Source organism: Panthera onca, chromosome B1 (genome assembly GCF_046562875.1).
Source record: "Panthera onca isolate mPanOnc1 chromosome B1, mPanOnc1 haplotype 2, whole genome shotgun sequence".
In the NCBI taxonomy this organism is placed as follows: Eukaryota; Metazoa; Chordata; class Mammalia; order Carnivora; family Felidae; genus Panthera; species Panthera onca.
Window position 1 is genome coordinate 135622257 of NC_138342.1, and position 24599 is coordinate 135646855.

At 37.5% G+C, this 24599-nt stretch overlaps 1 protein-coding gene across 5 annotated transcripts in view; it reads left to right on the forward strand.

Moving 5' to 3' along the window:
- The first annotated feature begins 229 nt into the window (after positions 1-229).
- RXFP1 (relaxin family peptide receptor 1) overlaps positions 230-24599 on the forward strand; it is a 134794-nt gene continuing 110424 nt past the window's right edge. For 4 of the 5 annotated variants that reach the window (XM_060653891.3, XM_060653893.3, XM_060653894.3 and 1 more), the window contains exon 1: positions 230-626. In XM_060653891.3, coding sequence (XP_060509874.1) covers positions 548-626 — 79 coding nt within the window. In that variant the 5' untranslated portion in view covers positions 230-547. Of the gene's footprint in view, positions 627-22723; positions 23054-24599 lie in introns of those variants that run through there. The other variant, XM_060653892.3, reaches the window with a different exon arrangement.

The following is a 24599-nucleotide window of genomic DNA, read 5'->3' on the forward strand; positions in this document are numbered from 1 at the left end:
CATGATTATTCTGTACTCCCTTGAGTCTTGCTCAACTTCCCTTCCCTAAAGAATGACCAAATCTTTCTGTTCCCAGTCTCAATTTTACCAGGGGAGAAAGAGATTAGAGATTAGATTTTAGAAACTTTTCAAAAAAAAAAAAAAAAAAAAAGAACCTGCTATTGTGACAATCCAGGAAATACTAGAGTTCCAGGGGTTCCTGAGGGAAACATAGGGAAAGCAGCCGCTCTAGACCAGAAGAGGGACTTAGCTTAAGTTTCCAGTGAGAGGTTTGGCTTCTGCAAGACTAGGAGGTCCACAGGATGGCAGGCTCTGTAAGTGGTGAGTCTGCACCCAGCTCATCAGCAATATTTCAAAGGAGAAGAAAAGTTCTCATGCAGAAAGTGGAGAGCTGGGTTCTGAGCTTTACACACCTGGCTTAGAAGGTAAGGGTAAACATCCACTGTGTTTGACCTTATAGAGGAGCCAGGCTCTGAAAACAGCATCACTGTCTCAAGCAACAGGGCTGCAAAGTTGTTGACATCTACAATCACATATCAAAAAAGCAATGGTAACTATGGCAACCACCCTGGACATCCAGGGTCCAGGATTCCTGTGTCATCCAATGAAGAGAAGAATGGAGCCAGGTGGGTGTGGGTGTAGAATCATATTTAATGTATTTAGAAAAGTGAAGAAAATTTAACATTTCCTGCATTGGTCTCATAACCACTTCTTACTTGAGCTCAAGAAAAAATACACCCAGTCTATTCTTTTTGACTGAGATATAATTTACATATAACACTGTTACACACCTTACAGTTTAAGTTGTACATGTTGATTTGATACATATTGCCATATAATTACCATTGTAACTTTAGCTAACACTTCTTTCCTGTCACATAATTAACATCTCTTTTTTATGGTAAGAACAGACAAGATCTAGTCTCTTAGAAGTTTTCAAGTACATAATACAGTATTATTGACTATAGTAACCATGCTGTGCATTAGATCTCCAGAACTCTTCATCTCCTAATTTCAAGTTTATGCCCTCAAACAATAACTTCCTGATTCCTCCACCACCCTCAAAGCCCCCAGTAATCACCCTTCTACTCCCTGGTTCTACCAGTTCAGCTTTTTTAGATTCCACATATAAATATCATAACATCATTTGTCTTTATTTATTTTTACCTTTTCACATTAGATCATTTCCACTTAAATCCAAGTTACATAATTTTTTATAACTGCAAAATTCTGAAACCTCTTTTAAATAACATGGATAGGCATTTAAATTAAAATGCAGAACTCAACAAAACAAACCCTCTTCTACACTAGACATTCATAACTATTACTTACATCATTTGCTTCTAAAGAAAGAAAATCTGTTCAGCTGGTAACCACAGCCTGCTTACTTATACAACTGAAATCACTTTTAGCTCAGTGGGACAAGCCATACATAACCTTGGAGATTCTTTAAGAACTGTGTGTATTTTTTCAATGAACTAAATCAGTTAATGTAAATTAGTTCAGGAAATATTTCATTAGGTTGTAATATGGCATTTGGCAATAATCTTTATTCCTACAACTATCAAAGTCACAATTACATTTGCTTCACTGCACTTAAAATGGCAACATGATCTACGAACAGGTGTTTCACTTGGAATTAGATACAGCAGACCCAAGTTTGGTTCCAATAATAGAGCTTGACTTTTGCGGGTGCCTGGGTAGCTCAGTCTGTTGAGTGTGTGACTTCAGCTCAGGTCATGATATCGGGGTTCATGAGTTTGAGCCCCATTTCGGGCTTTGGGCTGACAGTTCAGAGCCTGGAGCCTGCCTTGGATTCTGTGTCTCCCTCTCTCTGTCCCTTCCCTGCTTGTGCTCTGTCTCTCAATAATCAATAAGCATTGAAAAAAAAAATTGTTTTAAATAGAGCTTGGCTTTAGGTCTTCATAAGAGAACTTTCTAAAATCACTGGGCCTCACATGGGCTATTTAAAATACAAGATTTTTTTTTGTCCCCATCAAAAGCAGCCTATGTAAAACCAGTTGCTTATATACATTTCCCCCGTTGCTTCCTACATTATTAAGAGAACATTTAACATTCTTTTTTTTTTTTAAGTTTATTTATTTATTTAGAGACAGATCGAGAGCAAGAGTGAGAGCAAGGGGCAGAGAGAGAGAATCCCAAGCAGACTCTGCACCAACAGTGCAGAGCCCCATACAGGGCTTGAACCCATAAACCATGAGATCTTGACGGAGCAGAAGTCGGAAACTTAACCAACTGAGCCACACAGAAGCCCCAAACATTTAATGTTCTTAAAATTCCTTCATAGATTCCTAAGACATATTTTCCAAAATAAACAATTAAAAGATAAAATAGTTTTTATTTCAAGCCACTGATTGGTCTTCTAGACTACCATCATTTTAATTTTTAACCACTTTCAAAAATGCATTTTTCTGGAAATTAAGTAAACATAAGTTTCCCTGCAGTCTTCCTGGATTGTTATTGTGGCTTGTTTTCCACATTGCCAACTTGAAAAGTCACCATAAAAGGAACTCTCATTGTTTTTGTTTAATGATCTGTGCTGATGGGTATTCTTTAGCAATGTGGTTTTACCCATTCAAATGAGTGGGACTTATACTTCAGGACAAAAATTCTTCACTGTTTTTTCATGGGTCAAAGGAGACAAGACAGATCTCACACCTTCTAGACCAGCATTTCTCGAACCTAAGTGTGTATCACAATCACTTGGAAAGCTTGTTAAACCACAGGTGAGTGGGCTCCGCCCCTGAATTTCTGAATCAGTAGAAAGGACTGGAAAATTCGTGTTTGTAACCACTTCTCAGGTCCACACTATGAAAAACCACTGTTAGAGACTGTCCTAGAGGTCCGATAAGAAACAAAAAATGTTTACAAAACACCTTTAAAATACTACTGAAGAAAATTGAAACATTCATACTTCTGATTCCAAAATGTATCAACCTCATAATATTTCTTAAAAGAATTTTAGTAAACAATATTATAAATATCCATTATTTCAAATAAAAATATGTCTAAAATTATTATACTGTATTTATTTATTTTTATTTTTTATTTTTTAAATTTACATCCAAATTAGTTAGCATATAGTGCAACAATGATTTCAGGAGTAGATTCCTTAATGCCCCTTACCCATTTAGCCCATCCCCCCTCCCACAACCCCTCCAGTAACCCTCTGTTTGTTCTCCATATTTATGAGTCTCTTCTGTTTTGTCCCCTTCCCTGTTTTTATATTATTTTTGTTTTCCTTCCCTTATATTCATCTGTTTTGTCTCTTAAAGTCCTCATATGAGTGAAGTCACAGGATTTTTGTCTTTCTCTAATTTCGCTTAGCATAATACCCTCCAGTTCCATCCACGTAGTTGCAAATGGCAAGATTTCATTCTTTTGGATTGCCAAGTAATACTCCATTGTATATATATACCACTTCTTTATCCATTCATCCATCAATGGACATTTGGGCTCTGTCCATACTTTGGCCATTGTTGATAGTGCTGCTATAAACATGGGGGTGCATGTGTCCCTTCGAAAAAATATAACTGTATCCCATGGATAAATGCCTAGTAGTGCAATTGCTGGGTCATAGGGTAGTACTATTTTGTTTTTTGAGGAACCTCCATACTGTTTTCCACAGGGGCTGCATCAGCTTGCATTCCCACCAACAATGCAAAAGAGATCCTCTTTCTCTGTATCCTCGCCAATACCTGTTTTTGCCTGAGTTGTTAATGGTAGCCATTCTGGCAGGTGTAAGGTGGTATCTCATTGTGGTTTTGATTTGTATTTCCCTGACGATGAGTGACGTTGAGCATTTTTTCATGTGTCGGTAGGCCACATGAATGTCTTCTTTGGAGAAGTGTCTATTTGTGTCATTTGCCCATTTTTTCACTGGATTATTTGTTTTTTGGGAGTTGAGTTTGATAAGTTCTTTATAGATTTTGGATACTAACCCTTTATCTGATGTGTCATTTGCAAATATCTTCTCCCATTCCATCAGTTGCCTTTTAGTTTTTCTAATTGTTTCCTTTGCTGTACAGAATCTTTTTGTTTTGATGAGGTCCCAGTAGTTCATTTTTGCTTCTGTATCTCTTCCCTCTGGAGACGTGTTGAGTAAGAGGTTGCTGCGGCCAAGGTCAAAGAGGTTGTTGCCTGCTTTCTCCTCGAGGATTTTGATGGCTTCCTGTCTTACATCTAGGGCTTTAATCCACTTTGAGTTTATTTTTGTGTCTGGTGTAAGAAAGTGGTCCAGGTTCATTGTTCTGCATGTCGCTGTCGTTTTCCCAGCACCACTTGCTGAAGAGACTGTCTTTATTCCATTGGATATTCTTTCCTGCTTTGTCAAAGATTAGTTGGCCATACCTTTGTGGTTCCACTTCTGGGTTCTCTTTTCAGTTCCATTGATCTGAGTGTCTGTTCTTGTGCCAGTACCATACTGTCTTGATGATTACAGCTCTGTAGTATAGCTTGAAGCCTGGGACTGTGATGGCTCCTGCTTTGGTTTTCTTTTTCAAGATCACTTTGGCTATTCGGGGTCTTTCCTGGTTCCATACAAATTTTAGGATTGTTTGTTCTAGCTCTGTGAAGAATGCTGGTGTTATTTTGATAGGGATTGCATTAAATATATAGATTGTTTTGAGTAGTATTGACGTTTTAACAATATTTGTTCTTCCTATCCAGGAGCATGGAATCTTTTTCCATATTTTTTTTGTGTCTTCTTCAATTTCTTTCATAAGCTTTCTATAGTTTTCAGCATATAGATTTTTCACCTCTTTGGTTAGATTCATTCCTAGGTATTTTATGGTTTTTGGCACAACTGTAAATGGGATCGACTCCTTGATTTCTCTTTATGTACCTTCATTGTTGGTGCATAGGAATGCAACTGATTTCTGTGCGTTGATTTTATATCCTGCAACATTGCTGAATTCATGAATCAGTTCTAGCAGTGTTTTGGTGGAATCTTTTGGGTTTTCCATATAGAGTATCATGTCATCTGTGAAGAGTGAAAGTTTGACCTCCTCCTGGCCGATTTGGATGCCTTTTATTTCTTTGTGTTGTCTGATTGCAGAGCTAAAACTTCCAATACTATGAGAGACAGAGACAGAATACAAGTGGGTTGGGGCATAGAGAGAGGGAGGCACAGAATCTGAAGCAGGCTCCAGGATCCAAGATGTCAGCACTGTTGAATAACAGTGGCGAGAGTGGACATCCCTGTCTTGTTCCTGACCTTAGGGGGAAAGCTCTCAGTTTTTCCCCATTGAGGATGATATTAGCGTTGGGTCGTTCATATTTGGCTTTTATGATCTCGAGGTATGATCCTTCTATCCCTACTTTCTTGAGGGTTTTTATGAAGAAAGTTTGCTGTATTTTGTCAATTGCTTTCTCTGCATCTATTGAGAGTATCATATGGTTCTTGTCCTTTCTTTTATTGATGTGATGAATCACATTAATTGTTTTGTGGATATTGAGCCAGCCCTGCATCCCAGGTATAAATCCCACTTGGTCGTGGTGAATAATTTTTTTTAATGTATTGTTGGATCCAGTTGGCTAATATCTTGTTGAGGATTTTTGCATCCATGTTCATCAGGGAAATTGGTCTATAGTTCTCCTTTTTAGTGGGGTCTCTGGTTTTGGAATCAAGGTAATGCTGGCTTCATAGAAAGAGTTTGGAAGTTTTCCTTCCATTTCTATTTTTTGGAACAGCTTCAAGAGAATAGGTGTTAACTCTTCCTTAAATGTTTGGTAGAATTCCCCTGGAAAGCCATCTGGCGCTGGACTCTGGTTTTTTGGCAGATTTTTGATTTCTAATTCTATTTCCTTACTGGTTATAGGTCTGTTCAAATTTTTTATTTCTTCCTGTTTCAGTTTTGGTAGTGTATATGTTTCTAGGAATTTGTCTCTTTCTTCCAGATTGCCCATTTTATTGGCATATAATTGCTCATAATATTCTCATATTATTGTTTTTATTTCTGTTGTGTTGGTTGTGATCTCTCCTCTTTCATTCTTGATTTTATTTATTTGGGTCCTTTCCTTTTTCTTTTTGATCAAACTGGTTAATGGTTTATCAGTTTTGTTAATTCTTTCAAAGAACCAGCTTCTAGTTTCCCTGATCTGTTCTACTGTTTTTTTTGGTTTTTTTTTTTGTTTGTTTGTTTGTTTTGGTTTTGATAGCAATTTCTGCTCTAATCTTTATTATTTCCTATCTTCTGCTGGTTTTGGGTTTTATTAGTTGTTCTTTTTCCAACTTCTTAAGGCATAAGGTTAGGTTGTGTGAGATTTTCTTCCTTCTTTAGGAAGGCCTGGATTGCTATATACTTTCCTTTTATGACCGCCTTTGCTGCATCCCTGAGGTTTTGGGTTGTGGTGTTATCATTTTCATTGACTTCCATATACTTTTTAATTTCCTCTTTAACTTCTTGGTTAACCCATTCATTCTTTAGTAGGATGTTCCTCAATCCCCAAGTGGTTGATTTTGAGTTTCATAGCGTTGTGGTCTGAAAATACGCACGGTATGATCTCGATCCTTCTGTATGTACTTAGGGCTGATTTGTGTCCCAGTATGTGGTCTATTCTGGAGAACGTTCCATGTGCACTGGAGAAGAATGTATATTCTGCTGCTTTAGCATGAAATGTTCTGAATATATCTGTTGAGTCCATCTGGTTCAGTGTGTCATTCAAAGCCATTGTTTCCTTGTTGATTTTTTTTATTAGATGATGTGTCCTTTGCTGTGAGTGGGGTGTTGAAGTCTCCTATTATGGTATTACTATTGATGAGTTTCTTTTTCTTTTTAAAAATTTTTTTTAATGTTTATTTATTTTTGAGAGAGACAGAGACAGAATACAAGTGGGTTGGGGCATAGAGAGAGGGAGGCACAGAATCTGAAGCAGGCTCCAGGATCCAAGCTGTCAGCACAGAGCCTGACATGGGGCTCAAACTCACGAGCTGTGAGATCATGACCTGAGCCAAAGTCAGACACTCAACTGAGCCACCCAGGCACCCCTTGAAGAGTTTCTTTATGTTTGTGGTTCTTTGATTTATATATTTGTGTCCTTTCACATTTGGTGCACAAATGTTTACAGTTGTTAGGTCTTCTTGGTGGATAGACCCCTTGATTATTATATAATGCCCTTCTGCATCTCTTGATACAATATTTATTTTAAAGTCTAGATTGTCTGATATAAGTATGGCTACCCTGGCTTTCTTTTGTTGACCATTAGCATGATAGATGATTCTCCATCCCCTTATTTTCAATTTGAAGTATCTTTAGGTCTAAAGTGGGTCTCTTGTAAACAGCATATAGATGGATCTTGTTTTCTTATCCATTCTGTTACCCTATGTCTTTTGATTGGAGCTTCAAGTCCATTGATGTTTGGAGTGAGTACTGAAAGATATGAATTTATTGCCATTATGATGCTTATAGAGTTGGAGTTTCTGGTGGTGTTCTCTGGTCCTTTCTAATCTTTTGTTGCTTTTGGTGTATATATATATATTTTTTTCATCTTTTCTCCCCTCAAAAAGTCCCCCTAAAAATTTCTTGCAGGGCTGGTTTAGTGGTCACAAACTCCTTTAATTTTCCTTTTTCTTGGAAACTTTTTATCTCTCCTTCTATTTTGAATGACAGCCTTGCTGGATAAAGAAATCTTGGCTGCATAGTTTTCTGATTCAGCACACTGAATATATCCTGCCACTCCTTTCTGGTCTGCCAAGTTTCTGTGGCTAGGTCTGCTGCAAACCTGATCTGTCTTCCCTTGTAGGTTAGGGACCTTTTTTTTCCCTTTTGCTGCTTTCATGATTCTCTCATTGCCTGAGTATTTTGTGAATTTGACTATGATATGCCTTGTTGATGGTCAGTTTTTGTTGAATCTAATGGGGGTCCTCTGTGCTTCCTGGATTTTGATGTCTGTGTCTTTCCCCAGGTTAGGAAAGTTTTCCACTCTGATTTGCTCACATAACCTTTCTACCCCTATTTTTCTTCCTCTTCCAGGACCCCTATGATTCTGATGTTGTTCATTTTTAATGAGTCACTAATTTCTCTAATTCTTAAATCGTGCTCTTTTGCCTTCATCTCCCTCTTTTTTTTTCTGCTTCATTATTCTCTATAAGTTTGTCCTCTGTATCACTGATTCTGTGTTCTGCCTCATCCATCCTTGCCACCACTGCATCCATCTGTGATTGCAGCTCAGTTATAGCATTTTTAATTTCATTCTATTTTTTTACTTCTTTTACCTCTGCAGAAAGGCATTCTAATCTATTTTTGACTTCAGCTAGTATTCTTATTATCGTAATTATAAATTTTGGTTGAGACCTCTTGTTTGTATCTGTGTTGGTTAAAACCATGGCTGTCGTTTCTTCGTGCTCTTTCTTTTGGGGTGAATTCCTTCATTTTGTCATTTTGAAGGGAGAAAAGGAATTAATGAGGTAGAAAAATTGAAAGAAAAATATTAAAATTAAAAAATATTAAAATTAAAAAATTAAAAACACACACACATAAAAATATAATAAATGATGCTATATCCTAGGTGTGTTTTGGTCTGGGTGTTGAAAGTGGTTTGGCAGATTAGAGGGAAAAAAGGTGGGGGAAGAAAGGGAAAAAAAGGAAATCATTTGAGAATTTGAAAAAATGAATACAGTGAAGTAGACTAAAATGAGACGATGGGAGTAAAACAGAATTTGAAAAAGTATACACAAAAGTAAAGAATATAGTAGAAAAAAATTAAAGAAAAATATTTTTAATAAAAATTAAAAATACAAATGAATTTTTTTTCTTTTCTGTATTCAAGAAAAAGAAAAGAAACAAAAAAGAGAAAAAAGAAAAAAAGAAAATTATTCAAAAATTTGAAAAAGTGAATACACTGTCACAGACTAAAATAAAATGATGGAAGTAAAGTAGAATTTGAAAAAATTTACATAAAAGCAAAAAATATAGTAAAAAATTAAAGAAAAATATTTTTAATAGAAATTGAAAGTAAAAATGAAGTTTTTCTCTTTCTGCATTCAAGAAAAAGAAAAGAAAAAGGAAATCATTTGAAAATTTGAAAAGGTGAATACACTAGACTAAAATAAAATGAATGAAGTATTATAGAATTTGAAAAAATTTACACAAAAGTAAAAAATATAGCAATAAAAATTAAAGAAAAATATTTTTAATAAAAATTAAAAATAAAAATGATTCTTTTTTCTTTCTGTAATCAAGAAAAAGAAAAGAAGTGTAAAAGAGAAAAAGAAAGAAAATTGAATTGATGGACCTGCTAACAGATTGAAGTAGGGCTGAAATTACTTTGTTTTCCCCATAGTGGAAAAGTCATAGAAGTCAGACTATGTAGCACTTTATAGTCCATAAACTAAGCAGGCAGTGAGACTTGTGTTCTTGAAGAGGAAGGTTGGCCCAGTTGGGCGGGGCTCAGTGTAAAGACTCCGTTCTCCACTAGATGGCGCTGCTAGTCTATTGGGGTGGAGTGTTGTGGGGCACATAGGTGAAAAAGGCACCAACCACCCAGCTATCCAGTCTGTACTCCCAGATCAGCAGTTGCACACCTGTCCTCTGTCTTCAGCTCTTGTCCACTCCCTGCCTTTTCACTGTCCGTGACCAGGCCCCAGGCAGTACCTCTCTCCTGAGTTTTGTCTCAGATGCGACTGTTTTCCCCGGCCCCTTACTTCTGAAGGACTGCGGCTTTGGCCCGTTCTGCCCCTCTGCGGGAAGGTCTCACTGAGCAATGGCCGAATGAGCAATGGCTGAATGTCGGCTGCACCCAGGAACGCTTGCCAGACCCTGCTTCTGCCGGTGCCCCGAGACTGCGGCCAGGTGCCAGGCCGCCCGGGAAAAAGTTCGCGAGATAGTGTAGCGGCAGCTTTTCAGAGATTATGGAAAATCACAACACACATCTGGTACCGGGCTTCACCCTTAAAGACCTTGTTCCAGCACCAGCGAATGTGGCCATTTTCTGGGGTCTGCTGGGACCAGGTGGCTTCAACAGTCTCTACCAAATGTCCTTCCAGCAGTGGAACCGCTTTTCCCCGTGTGGCCTGAGAACCTCCCGGACCCCACTCTGTTCCTGGAGATTCGCCTTCCCACGAGAGCACCGCCAGGTATCGAGCTGCGGAGTTGCAGACTTTGCGCTCCCCTTGTTTACAGTCTTAATGGAATTTAAGCCCTCTCCTTTCTCCTTTCTCCCTTTTTAGTTTAGTCCCTGCGTCTGTTTCCAATTTTCCACTTTCTCTGCAGCTGCTTTTGGGGAGGGGTGCTTTTCCCATATTCTCCCGCCCCCCAGTCCTCTCTCTGCTCGCAAAAACACCTCCCTTACCGCTCCCCAAGTTCAGCTTTCCGCTCCGCGTACCTGCTGAATTCTGTGGTTCAGGTTGTGCAGATTGTTGTGTTAATCCTCCAGTCAGTTTTCTAGGTGTGTAGGATGGTCTAGTGTTGCTTGGCTGTATTTCATGGATGCGAGACACACGAAAGATTTCCATGCTGTTCCGCCATCTTGGCTCCTCCCCTATACCATATTTTTAAGTTTAAGCACAACAATTTATTTTACCTCAGTTTTTAGACAGTTTCCAAAGAACAAACGCATTTTTCATTTCAGAATAATACAAAGTTAAAGACACTGTATAACTCTTAAAAAACGGCTTAATTAACTTAGTTAAAATTGACTCCACATGTTTAGAGATCTTCCAAAAGTTACAAAGCAAACTCTAACTACATGTAAAGTAAAATTTTTCTAAAGACGTACATGATTATGGGTGTGGTTTGCTACCAATTATTTGTACCTCTTTTTAAAACAAAGTCACTTTTTTTTCATTTCCAGTTTGCGCAATGTATTCTGTCACCAATTATGTGATAGTGTAAGAAATGGAATTTAATCAAAAAATCAACTTACCTTAGAATCCTAAATGCACATCATATGTCAGAGAATAAGTGTAGCCCTTGTAACAAATTACTGCCCCACATCAGTTTCCTGAATCTTATGGTGTAAATTAATGTCTAAAGGAAATATTTTTCATTCAGTAATGACTTAAAACTTCACATTATTAAATATGTGTGCCTAAGAACTGGATTTTAGTCGACTTTACGCCCTGTGTATTTTCATGTTAATTTGAAGCACTTTTAAAAGCTAACAGGTTTGTTGACTGCCTCTCACTGTTTAGCTCTCTGAAAACTAACCGCTCTGCTGCACGTTGACTAGGGCAGGTAAAGAGAATTTTGTGGCGAGGATAACTTCAAGGTGACAAGTTTACTTCTCAGGACTTTGGATTGCTTTTCTTATTGTGCCATTTAATAATCAAGTGTGGTCTTAATAACAACCTTCTCGAGAAACTCATTTTAATGATGCTAAGAACACCAGTTCTCCCAGCCTTTCCAAAGGAAGGGACTTACTACTATGATGTGGAGACTTATAAAGTCTAAATTCTAAATTAACTTATAAAGTTAAATTAACTTTAAAATTAACAAAGATGAGAGGCTCCTGGGTGGCTCAGTCGGTTAAGCATACGACTTTGGCTCGGGTCATGATCTTAAGGTTCGTGGGTTCGAGTTCTGCATCGGGCTCTGTCAGCTCAGAGCCTGGAGCCTGCTTCAGAGTCTGTATTTCCCTCTCTCTCTCTCTGCTCCTCCCCTGCTCACTCTCTCTCTCTCTCTCTCTCTCTCTCTCTCTCTCTCTCAAAAATAAAATTTATTTTTAATTAACAGAGATGAGTAAATTGCCGGAAGTAAAGAATAGTTACTACTCATCTTAGAGAAAGAAAAAAAAAAGGGGCACCTGGGTGGCTCAGTCAGTTAAGCGTCCGACTTCGGCTCAGGTCATGAGTTCGAGCCCCGTGTCGGGCTCTGTGCTCACCGCTCAGAGCCTGGAGCCTGTTTCAGATTCTGTGTCTCCCTCTCTCTGACCCTCCCCCATTCATGCTCTGTCTCTCTCTGTCTCAAAAATAAATAAATGTTAAAAAAAATTTTAAAAGAAAAAAAGAAAAAAAAGATGAATCCAATAACAATCATCAAAGATATGTGAGAAAATAAAGTTAACCATCAATTGACTAATTTGACATAACACACCTGGATTCATTGTCTCTTCAACCCTATTCTACCCAATCCTTTAGTGCGTCACTATTTTCTCAAGCTTCTCTCCTTCAGGAAATCACCAGGAATCAGGTACCAGACATATACTGGTATCAAGAACAAAGTCTAAAGTGTCCCGTCTCCTCGCTAATAATAGTCTCCGAGGCAAGAGGTCCATCCTACAAGGTTGACTCATTAAGCATCTACTTCCAGAACCTCATTCTCCTCCCACCTGCCTTTTTTTCCTATTTATTCATTGTTAGTGCCCAATAACTGTTAGTACCTTAACTTTTTTTAAGTACCTGTTTGATTCTTGGTATTTGCGGTGTGAATTTTCATGATTCCTCTCAGCTTCAGTCCACAATTTGTCCCTCTATGCCAGGATTGAAGCTGTTGTTTCTCTAGTACCTCCTTGCCACCTCCCCCTTGGTTCCAACAAGTACACATGTACCACAATATTCCACCCAGAAAATTCCTAACTTCCCTACAGCAAATTTGGTATGGCATTTGACCCTTATAAATGTATGTCTATTTGATATATTTACAGATTGACACATTGTGGAGAAAACCCAACTTCACATTTCAAAAGGTAAATACCAAGCTATAAACATGTAAGGAATCAAGAGCTGCCAAAAAATGTCTTCATTAAGATTTTTACCCCCCCGACCCAAGTTCGATTAGTCTCTAGAAGGGACAATAGCTGAGAAATTCCCTGAAGCTATTTCATGACAAGCTAACACGGGCCTGGAACATAAATTAGAAATCCCAGTTGACCTCTAGTAATTCTAAAAGAAGATTAAACAAGAAATAGGAGACACATTTTTGTTTTCACAACTAGGATTTCTTATTCCAACACCTTCTTACTTTAGTCACACAGCCTGAAGAGTGTTATCTCACCAGGAGAAGAGGAATATGACAGAACTGATCTGTCTTCACATAGCAAAATCATAAACTTAATTGCATAATTATATGTTACTTTTTTAATATTTGCTTTTATGACTATTGTGACAATTACTTTTCATGATCTCCATAAGTTCGTATACACCAACTCAAAAAACCTGACAACATTCTCACTCAGTTTAGTTACTGATCCATTTTAGTTACCATCTGTAAATTATTTACCATCTGTCTTTACCTTTGTCAATCTTTCTTTTTCTCAGTCTTCACCCCCAACCCTTGCCCCATTTTCTTCTTACTTATACTATCTCTGTATATCTCCTAAACATTTTCAGCCTTGTTACTACTTCCTTCTATACTTACTGGCAGAGGAAAGTTCTGGATTGTGGTAGACTGTGTATCTGCTCACCAATCCTACCCATCTTCTATCTTCTGATAATGTGTCCTATACTACCTTCTAATCATAAACTAAATGCAAAACCTAGTCTCAGATAATTATAAGGTTCTTTTCTCGTAGACACAATGCTTAATTCATGGCCAAACATGTAACCTAAAAGTAGAGACCTGCACCAACAATTCTTTAATTAGACAACGAGATGTTTCCTTGCTTTGGGGATCATGGACCAGAAAAGATAAGAACCAGAGATTAACAACAGCCATTATGTCAACCACACAGAGAAAATCTATCTAAAGTAATAAAGCATAGAGAAGCAGAGATAAAAAAAAAAATAGAGAAAGGAGGAAGAGACCTATGGAAATAGACAAAGAGACTTGATGAACTTGACTGAGTTGGATTTCTGTCATCTGCACTCCAGGGAATTCTGATGAATACAAAAATGGGAAGTGGATTGTCATAAATAAGAAAAGCTAAAATGCAGGCATAACTGATAATTGATAAGGGTAGAAAGCAACAATTCTTCCATCCCAGACTGGGAAATTGGCAACTTAGTCATTCAATATAAAGTCATGCGATTAAAACTATCACCTGTCATGTCTTAGGACGAGGGTATGGCATGCCACTTTCCCTTTTTCCTACCACAACAATTGTGGAAATATGTATCAAGACAGAATATTGTCAGGTCCCTGAGTGATCATAATGTGAGAAATAAACTTCCATGGGAGATGTTTCTTACTGCAGCCCCCCACACACACACCTAGCATATACTGGCTGATTCAGAAATTGGTAACTAGACATGGTGTGCTGTCATAACAAAAAGAGAACATATGGCATTGACTTAAAGGCCAGGGGGCACATAGGAAAGAAACTGTTGTCAAAGCTTTAAGGATAGTTATCCATGTTGCATAGTGACAAAGCATTTAGTAATATCGTCACCATTGATAACCTGGCAAGCAGATGGTGTACCTAAAGAATTTATAATCCTAGGACAAGAGATTATAGAAATTTAGTTGTTGCTGTTGCTGGTTGTCATTGTCTATGTTTCATAAGATTTTATAGAAAGCAAATAAACTTAGCAGAGAATTGTCCAGTTTGGGGAAAAAAAGAAAAGAAAAGATAAAGAAATAGAATCCAGAAATTCAGCCCTTGAAGGATTGGGAGAACTGTGTGCTTTTCATCTACAACCAGTAAAAAATATAATTGAAAGAGCAAAGACCCAACAAACTGTGGTTCAGTAAAGTCTTTCAGTGTGACCAAATAGCTCTGGGAGAAGACAGGAAGTGGCTGCCCCAACAAAACTTAATGGACTCAAGTTACTTGAAATTATGTCATTAAATACAAAGAGATACATAGGTATGGGGGCAAAAAAAAGTAGCATGGTAAATCAGGAAATTGTGTCCACAAAACTTTTCTGAGAAAAGAACTATTGAGGTGGCCATCAACACATGAAGTTAATTGGAATCAAATAAATAAGAACACAATAAGTCCTTGAGAGAGATGTACTACTACAAAGACTATCAACCTCAGCTTAAAAGCAAAAATGGTGATTGTTCTATTTATGAAACAACCTTAGATACCCAACCATCTGAAAGGAAAAAAGAATATGTATAGGGACACCTGGCTGGCTCAGTTGGTTAAGCATCAGACTTTGGCTCATGGTTCATGGGTTCAAGCCCATGTTGGGCTCTGTGCTGACAGCTCAGAGCCTGGAGCCTGCTTCAGAATCTATGTCTCCCTCTCTCTCTGCTCCTCCCCTGCTCGCTCACTCGGTCTCTCTCTCTCTCTCTCTCTCAAAAACAAACATTAAAAAAATTTTTAAAAAAAGGAAGCTGTATATTCTGTTCAGCCCCCAACTCTAATGTGGAAGAACATATTCTTCAACGTGGAAAATCATATAATACAAAGGAAGGACCCTCCAGTGTGCAGACCGAGGGCCACAGTGAACAATGGACAGGGGAGCCCCTTCCAGGGAGTAGACTCAGCCAATTAACAAACATTCCCCATCCTCAGGATAAGGAGCCTCACCTCATCTGCCCAGCAGAATTTCAAAATTTCTACCCACAACTATCTATAGGGTTTCTCCTCACCTTCTGCTTTCTAGTAAGAATATTCATTGTGATTATCTTGTCCCTGTTCCACCACTGCATATTGGGGGAGGATAGTGTGTCTTTTTAGTTCGTATATGATTAGTCAAGAGAAGCCACAGATAGATATCATGTCAGAAGTACCCATTTTATATGTCATTCAGAGATCCTGATCTGTGGGCTTGATATTGTGACTAGATTTGACTTCTGGAATGTCTGCCTTAGAAAAGAGATTAGTGTATTATGCTTACCGGTATTCAGAAAGGCAGATTGAAGCTGTCATTAGTGCTCTTCATCATAATATTTCTGTTCCTCTTCTTCCAGGCACATGGTTGAATTGTCCCTTCCCTAATCATTTTGAAATTAGGCCAATGAAATGTGAGCAGATATGATGTATATCACTTTCAGGTAGAATCTTTAAAAGCCAGTGTGCAATTTACCATGTTACCTTCTTCCTGCCCTGATGATCATGGATGCATGTGTCATTATGAAACCTCCATCAACCCGATACCTGAGAGACCATAATGACCAGAGCCTCCTACTGACCCATGATGGTCATGTAGAGTGAGAAACAAATTTCTGTTGATTTGAGCAACTGAGATTTTTGTGGTTGTATTTTATAACAGCATAATCTAGTGGATATTGACTGAGAGGCCTTTAGGAAAAAAGACAAAAAAAAGTAAGAAAGGCCTTTTCTACAAAGATCACTTTTAGGTCAGGTGATGATTTCTTTACAGCACTATAAAAGTCCAATTACATACCCAAATCAAAAATTAGGGTCCAGACTAGGAAGAGGAATACTTAGAAGGAGCCAAAGAAATAAGGAAACCCTGGCTTCCCAACCTTTCTCCAAAATGCCCCACAGGATCACCTCTGAGTTACAGGGGTAACAATACCTCCCTTCATTAAGCACCAATCACTAGAATGTATCCTGGCATTAGATGAAAGATTAGCTCTGCCACATGGACCCATATATTATTCTCCTTGCTTTGAAGCAGAAGCCAAGTTAGCTGCCATTAAAACAGGGTTAGGAACTCCAGCACATACTAAAAGGAAGACCTACAAAGGCAGCCCCTAGATTGATTGATCCAGACTCTAAAAACTTTGGTTAACTGCTGAATGCCCCAAAATCAAAGGCACTAGCAGTCTACCAGGGTTTTAAAGGACTTGAGCTACCAAACAGATTCTGAGCCTAGACTAGATCAGTAGTTCCTAAATTATGGTCCACAGATAGGATCTGGAGAAGTCGTTACTGATTTGCAATGAAACAAGAAAAATAAATACAATGTCATCATGTTTTATGAAACTAATTGTGTTTAGTTTAAAGGACTGTTTTGTGTTTGAACATTGTATTTTCCCTAATTGTGCAGTAACCAAACGTCCTCAGATTCATAAAATGATGCCCAAAAAATGGTAAGTAAGGCTTTTGTTGCTGTTGTTAATTTTTTTACTTGATAAAACTGGTTGGTAACCTTATGTTGTTCCCATTGTTTTTGTTAAAATTCTACTTACTTATAAAATGATTATTTTTATTTGCTCTTAATATCTAAAAACTTCTGATGGGATCTTAAAGAAAACCTCTTGTGTCCTCCTCTAGAGCTGCACTGTCCAATATGATAGCCACTAACCACACATGGTTCCTGAGTACTTGAAATGTGGCTAGCCCAAACTGAGATGTGCTGTGTGTGTAACACACATACATACCAGATTTCAAAGATAGTAAAAATTTAAAAAAGGACTTAAATACCCATTAATAATTCTCATACTGATTCCACGTTGAAATGGTAATATAGTGGATATATTGAGTTAAATAAAATGTATTATTAAAATTAATTTTACCTATTTCCTTTTACTTTCTTAATGTGGCTACTAGAAAATTTTGAATTGCACACGTGGCTCATTTTTTACTTCCATTGGACATCCCTCATCTAAAGTCAAAGTCTGAACAAAATAAATAGATAAACAAATAGTCAAAGTCTGTTCATAATCAACCATAATTAGAACAGTTTTCTTTCTGGCAGCGACTGGTGTTTGCAGCCTTTGCAGTGACACCAAACCCAAATAGCTGACTTACATCTGTTACACAACAGCCTCGTCTCCGTAGCTAAAGTCTGTTCTTTCTCATCTTTTGCATCACACGGTCATGAGACTAGTCGTCTTTATTAGTCTTTTTTTTTTTTTATTATATCAATTTACTGCTCAGAAATTGATATCAACTTTTATATCCTACTTTTTGTTATCTAGTCAACCTCATGTCTGACACTTTCCAACAAGTGATTAATTACTCCACAACTTTACAATAGCATTTCTTGGTTATATTTTGGCCTAGACCCATCCGGATTTGCTGTTTGCACATGTTTACACGCACTTGTTTTTGAAGTAAAATGTTGTTTCTGTGACTCCCTGTCAGCCCATGACTTTCTTTGTCTTCCATATTCACTACACAGATTTTCTTCCCTAAAGGATCATCCATAATTGACCCCACCTAGTTGTCTGTACCAGCCTCCTTGACACCTTCTCATACCTTCTTTACAACATTATACTCATGGCAACAATTTATATTTGTTGAAAAATCGGGTAAAAATATATTTTAGGTAATTCATATGTATGAATTCTGTCTCCATAATAATTTATTTTTTTCTTTTTTTAAATTTTTTTAATGTTTATTTATTTTTGAAGAGAGAGAGAAAGCACATGGGGGAGGTGCAGAGAGAGAGAGGGAGACACAGAATCTGAAGCAGGCTCTAGGCTCTGAGCTGTCAGCACAGAGCTGATGCAGCGCTCAAACCCACAAACCCCGGGATCATGACCTGAGCCAAAGTCGGATGCTTAACCAACTGAGCCACCCAGACGCCCCAATTTGTCATTTTTTCTGAAGCATATTATTATATTTCATAAAATTACAGAGTTATAATTCCTCTAAAAGATCAATTGTTGGGATGCCTGGCTGTCTCCATCAGTAGAGCGTGCGACTCTTGATCTGGGGATTGTGAGTTTAAGCCCCATGTTGGGTGTAAAGATTACTTAATAAATAAATTACTTAAATAAATAAATCTTTAACAAAATAAATAAATGAAAGATCAACTATTGATTTCACAGGTGAGACAACCGAGGACCAGTTTAAGCATTTAAGTGACTTATCAGAGGTTACATGTCTAATCAGTGGCAAAACTGGGAGCGTAACTTGCCATCCTCTACTGACACTACTGGAACAAGCCATCTTTACTTTTCTGATTTATGTTTTCTTCCAGCATGTAGGAGATGCCCCTTGTATAGATCAGGCAGTCTTGGGTGAGCCATGCAGAGGCATCAGCAGCAGACTGGCAGTGCATTAAAGGGAGAACACTGGGATTAGGAAGCTAGGGCTAAGAGCAGTAAATCTCCTGTAGGGTCAACCCCATGGAGTGAAGAACAAGCTAAATCATAGGCAAGTGAGCTGGGGTTAGAGGCAAGGCAGCATGGATGCCGAAGCTCCAGCTAGGAACCTGAAGCAGCTGAAGCTTATCACGACTGAGCAGGAACAACGGGCATGTGCAGAAGAAGGGACAGAGATGGCTGCTCAGAGAGCATGCAGGCTGCTAGATATGAACCAGCAGGTTTAGTTTCCAGACCCCATCTACTGGCTCAAGCAACAGACTTTATTTCTCCTTTTATACTGTTGGTCTTGAACTAGGTAGGCTCAATCTTGATACAAGGAGCCTGAAACTTGAAGGTCATCAATTACAATTGTTTGAAGAAACTAAGTAAGGCAAGGTTAGTAATACTAAATTATGTACATAATTTTCACTTAACAAAAACCATCAACTGATATCTACTGCATAAGGTGATGATTGATAGACAAACAGATAGATACATACATGGATAGATGGTGTTGAGCTTGTTAACCATGTCCTTGCCTTCTTCACACCATCGGTTTCACAGAGGATTACTCAATTCTGTCACACCCCTATTATAACCATCAAGGCAACACACGAATCCACATGGGATTTGGTTTACATTTAATTGTTGATTTTCTCCTAAAATGACATAATAGCTTCCGTCTAGAGTGAAATTGTTTAGATTCCATATAAAACGTCTCTTGAAATACCTGTACCTCTTCATTGCTCTGTCCCAGTGCACATCTTACTTCATATCATTCTCCAGAAGTCATTTCATTTCAGAATTGTGTAATTAATGCTAAATTGAGATAGCTAAAATTGCCTTGGTATGACTTAGAAATGATGAGTGTCTCAAGAGTATTGCCTGGTTGACAGCTGTCAATTAGGAATGGATCCATGGGATCCATGCATTTGACAGCATGCATTTTAGCTCCGGGATCGCACTTAGTCTTGATTCAAGAGTTGGTTTACTATTGCCCGAATATCTTTGAATCATGAGGCTCTAATTGAGATCTTACCAATCTCTTTCATTGAGACTTTCCCAGGTCTGCAATCAAACAAACATTTAGGGGAGCCTGAGTGGCTCAATTGGCTAAGTGTCCAACTTTGGCTCAGGTCATGATCTCATGGTTCATGAGTTTGAGCCCCGCAACCGGCTCTCTATTATCAGCCCAGAGCCCACTTCGGATACTCTGTTCCCCCCTCTCTCTCTGCTCCTCGCCCGCTGGTTCTCACTCTCTTTCAAAAATAAATAAGTAAACTTTAAAAAAAATTTAAAAAACACATTAAGCAAAATGGTTCTTTCTACTGTTGGAAATGATGGTGGCAAATATGTTGAGACACATAGACAAAAAACCTTTGAGTATCATTATCAAATTTTAAAATATGATGCTAAAAATGTACTAGAATAGTTCAGTGGTCGTGGGAAGGAAAAACCACAGATTAGAAATTTGAATCTATACAGTGCACACAGGTTGATAATGCTTATCTGGCTTGACTCTAGGTTGTTCTGAGAAGTACTTTTCAAATATAAAGTTTTGTGATTATTCAGAGAGTCTCAATAAGATTTTAAAAGAGACTCCAAGGTAAGAAGGGGTGTTAACTGTTAGCCTGAATCGCCACCAAATCTGATGTGGAAAACCATGAAGTAAATATTCAGCCAAACAGAGGGAATGACGTCACAGATCCTATCAGACCCATAACGTAAGCTTGGAATTAAACGATATGAGCAGGAAGAGAAGGCTAGGAACATACACCATCTCTTTTTAAAACTCTTTAATGTATGTCTTTAAATTGCAGAACAACAAAAGAAGAAAATACATTTTAATTAGAGTTTAAGTGAGAAGAATTCTACTTTAATTATTAAGTAAAAATCAATAGTTAAACATTGTTCAGGCAAGGCTTTGTCTACAATGCAGTTGTTGTCAACCAGGAGCAAGTTTGCTCCCCAGGGAACATTTGCATAAGTTTGGAGACGTGTTTAATTGTTCCAACTAGAGAGTGCTATTGACATCTAGTGGGTAGAGGACAGGGATGCTGCTGAATATTCTACAATGCAAAGGATAGCACCTCACAATAATTTTCTGGTCCAAAATCCCAATAGTGCCTGCTGCACTGTATGGTAAGGGTACTTTTTTTTCACTCCTGGGTTTTTTCCACCAATATACCTATATGAAACTAATACTCCAGATTCATTGTATTGGCTTAAAATAAGAAAGAAGTGATATTCTATTTAAAAAAAAAAAAGTCTTAAATTGTTCCTCCAGATAAATATCCATTTTTAGTAAAATATACTACAATCTTAGTGAAATGAGAAATTATTTTGAAGTTTAGCATGGATAATTTGAGATTAAAAATACAATGCATGTATATATTGTTAAAAGTACTTCCTGACTACTGGCCCACTAATTGTATCATCAGCTCAGACAAAATGCTCAAAGCTAACAAAATAACATCAGGATTACTTTGAAAATGACTTTCTGCTGGAAGATTCCCAAAGCAAGTGCCTCAGCTTTACTGTTGAGAAGCTTCCCATGGGCTTCCCTTCAGATATTGCCCTAATATGCCCCTTAGCATCCTTCTAGGAAACACTGTTTCTAAAATAAATAAAAAATCATTTATCACTTAAGTCATTTCAAGTATTATTATAAAGAATAAACACTGAATGAACACTTACTGATCATTAAATGAGCATTCAAATTCAGTTAACCATAAACATTTCTACTAAAATAACAGTGTCTTCATTGAATAAATCTGATAAATAAAGGACTTATAAAGATTCCTATACCTCATTTCTCCTTTCATGGTATTAATTACTTCTACAGGAAAAAAGAAAAGTAGTGTTAATATAAACTTTTAGCCACATTTTAGAAATAAGCTTCCAGAAAGAAAGAAAGAAAGAAAGAAAGAAAGAAAGAAAGAAAGAAAAAAGAAAGGGCTTCCTGTGATGAAATAAATGATATCATGATGTGTAACTTACATAGAGTCTATATGTAGAGAGAGATTAGGAGGCATTAACCTCATGAGCAAGTTTCTCATGGCAAGGTGCTGCCCATTGCTTTAGCAATAAATTAGCAAACTGAAAAATATGAATGATATAGCCTGGTTAAAAGAAGAAAGCACTGCATGGAAATGTTTTTCCTTGTTTTCCTTTCCTTTTTTTTCCTACTTATACAAGTCATCATCGTATGAATGGCTGCCATTTGGTAACCACCTACTATGCCCTAGAACCTATGCCAGATATTCAGTATGCACTATGCTGATCATCCCAGCCACCTTGCCTTTTTCCTCCAGATATTTTCCTCCAGAAAACCAAAGGTCAGCCAAGAGCAAGCAACTACACAACTATAGTTTGAATCAGACCATGATTCAAACCCAGGAAGGCTTTACTCCACAACCAATGACTTGTCGTGCTCTCTCCACTGCAGTCAAATTCATGGGCTCAAGAAAATTTAAAATTTGTTTTTTATTCCTTTGTATTTTTCTATAAACAATATCCTATCATTCAAATGCCTAAACTCAGATCACAAAAGAATGCTACAGTTACATTTTAATCCTTGCCTTATAGTTAATTCCACAAAGGCATTTTGCCCCGTGTAGTTCTGTTCTTTTCCTAGTCCCAAGTCACTGAGGAGAAAAAATAGTTTTCATCTGTAATGTATCTCTAGCTCAGTTTCTTTCTAGTAGTGTGACTTTGATCAGCTCAGACATTTGTCAGTTCACACACACTCTCATTTGTACACTGCGGCAGGACATAGAAACAAGATGTTTAGAGTCAAGAAGAGCTTGTATGTTCTCTGTCTGAAACTTTTGCTCACTGCTCAGCTTTGTGTTCCCTCTTTTGTGTGTGTGTGTGTGTGTGTGTGTGTGTGTGTGTGTGTGTGTATGCGCGCACGTGCGCACGCGCGCACGTCTGCTGGGGGGGTGTGTGTGGAGAGGGTGTAAAGAAGGATATTAAGACTTTTTGCAAAGGAGGGTGGGAGGAGAGATTCTGAGAAACAGAAAGGAAGAAAGAAAAGAAAAGGGAATGGAAAGAGAGGGAGAGGAAATGAGAGAGGAAGGAGGGTGAACTGCTTTGTAGCTGCTAAGATTGCAGACAGAAATAGCACACAACCACCGTGAGCTGTGTGCGACTCAGAAACCAAGACCAAATTGTATTCACTTTTATTAATCAGTTGCTCAGAAAGAAGGAAATGACATCTGGTCCTGTCTTCTTCTACATCTTAATTTTGGGTAAATATTGTAAGTATGCTCAGCATTTAATTTTATATACCTTAATAATATTGTATGAACTAATCACAATTACAAATGTTTATTACTTACATTTATGCTTTTGAGATAATTTTTTTCTGATAAAATTGTAATCTCACTTCAGAATTATTCTTAACTCATTTCTGGTATTTATATTAGAAACTGGACTATCCTGGCAGAGTCAATAGTTGAGCAAGATTAATGTGACATAAAAACCTATGCTTCATAAAAACCAATTTGTTTAAGCAATAATTATTTTATAAGTAATTTTATAATGTTTTAAGAGAAGCAGTCCTTAAAGAGATCGTGTTCAAGTAAGATGCCCATTGAAATATTCTGGGAAAGACTTTACGTGTATTCAGCTTTCTGTGTAGTTTTAACACTTTGTGGTCCCGGTCCTTTGTGATTTGATATCACAGGTGTGCCTTCTCACTGAGAAATGCATTCATAAAATCTTTTTTATTCAACAAGATCTCTTGCTATGCCTTGGAAAAAAAAAAAAAAAAAAGGAAAAGCACAAAGCAGTGAAAGGCACAGACACACCAGGAGCCCAGATGGGCATTTTTACTTTTGTTACTATGACAATTTTTGCTTTCTCCATGAATGCTGTAGTTTATTTTTCAGAAAAAAACATTTTTTTAATCAAAGGAGAGGCATTATGCATTACACCCTCTTTAAATTATACTATGTAAGTAGAAATAAAATGTTTATGTCTCTTAGGTACTAAATTATGAGACAGTCCAAGGAAATCAAGAAAGAAAACTTTCTGGGTGTCTTTAACACCTTATGATGCTGGGAATGACAAACTTTAACACATTTAGAATTCACATGCATGTTTACACTCCTCCATGTCTTCAAAGTTTGCAGAAGGTGGTTTTCACTGAGCTATTCTATTGAGAATATCTCCAAGTAAATTTCAATCCTAACTTTCCCAGTTCCGATGGCCTGTACTGCATCAAAGTGATTTTTTTTTTTCCTTTCCTCTCTTGGTCTCCGGTATACCTTACTTTTAATGGTCAGAGGGTGGGAGACGGCATTGAAACCGAGGAAACAGTTCAGAATTCTGGAAAAGCATCCTATTTCTTAGCTTTCTCTATCTCTAATCTTGGTAGCTGGTACTCCATTTTTCATTCCAGTTTTGTTGAGAAATACCTGACATACAACTCTGTGTAAGTTTAAGTCCTATAGAACGATGGTTTGATTTATATATATTGTGAAATGATGACACCATAGGTTCAGCTAACATCCATCTTATATAAATACAGTATAAAAGAAAAGAAAGAAGAAAAGAAATATGGGTAAAAATTGTTTCCTTGTGATGAGAACTCTTAGGATTTACTCTTTTAACAATTGTCCTGTACATCATACAGCACCTTCCTCTACCTCCCACCATTATTTCTGGCAACCACAAATTTCATCTCTTTTTCCATGAGTTTTGAGACTTTCCTTTTGTTGTAGAGATTCCAGATATAAGTGAGATCATACAGTATTTGTCTTTCTCTGTCTACCTTATTTCACTTAGCATAATGCGTTCAAG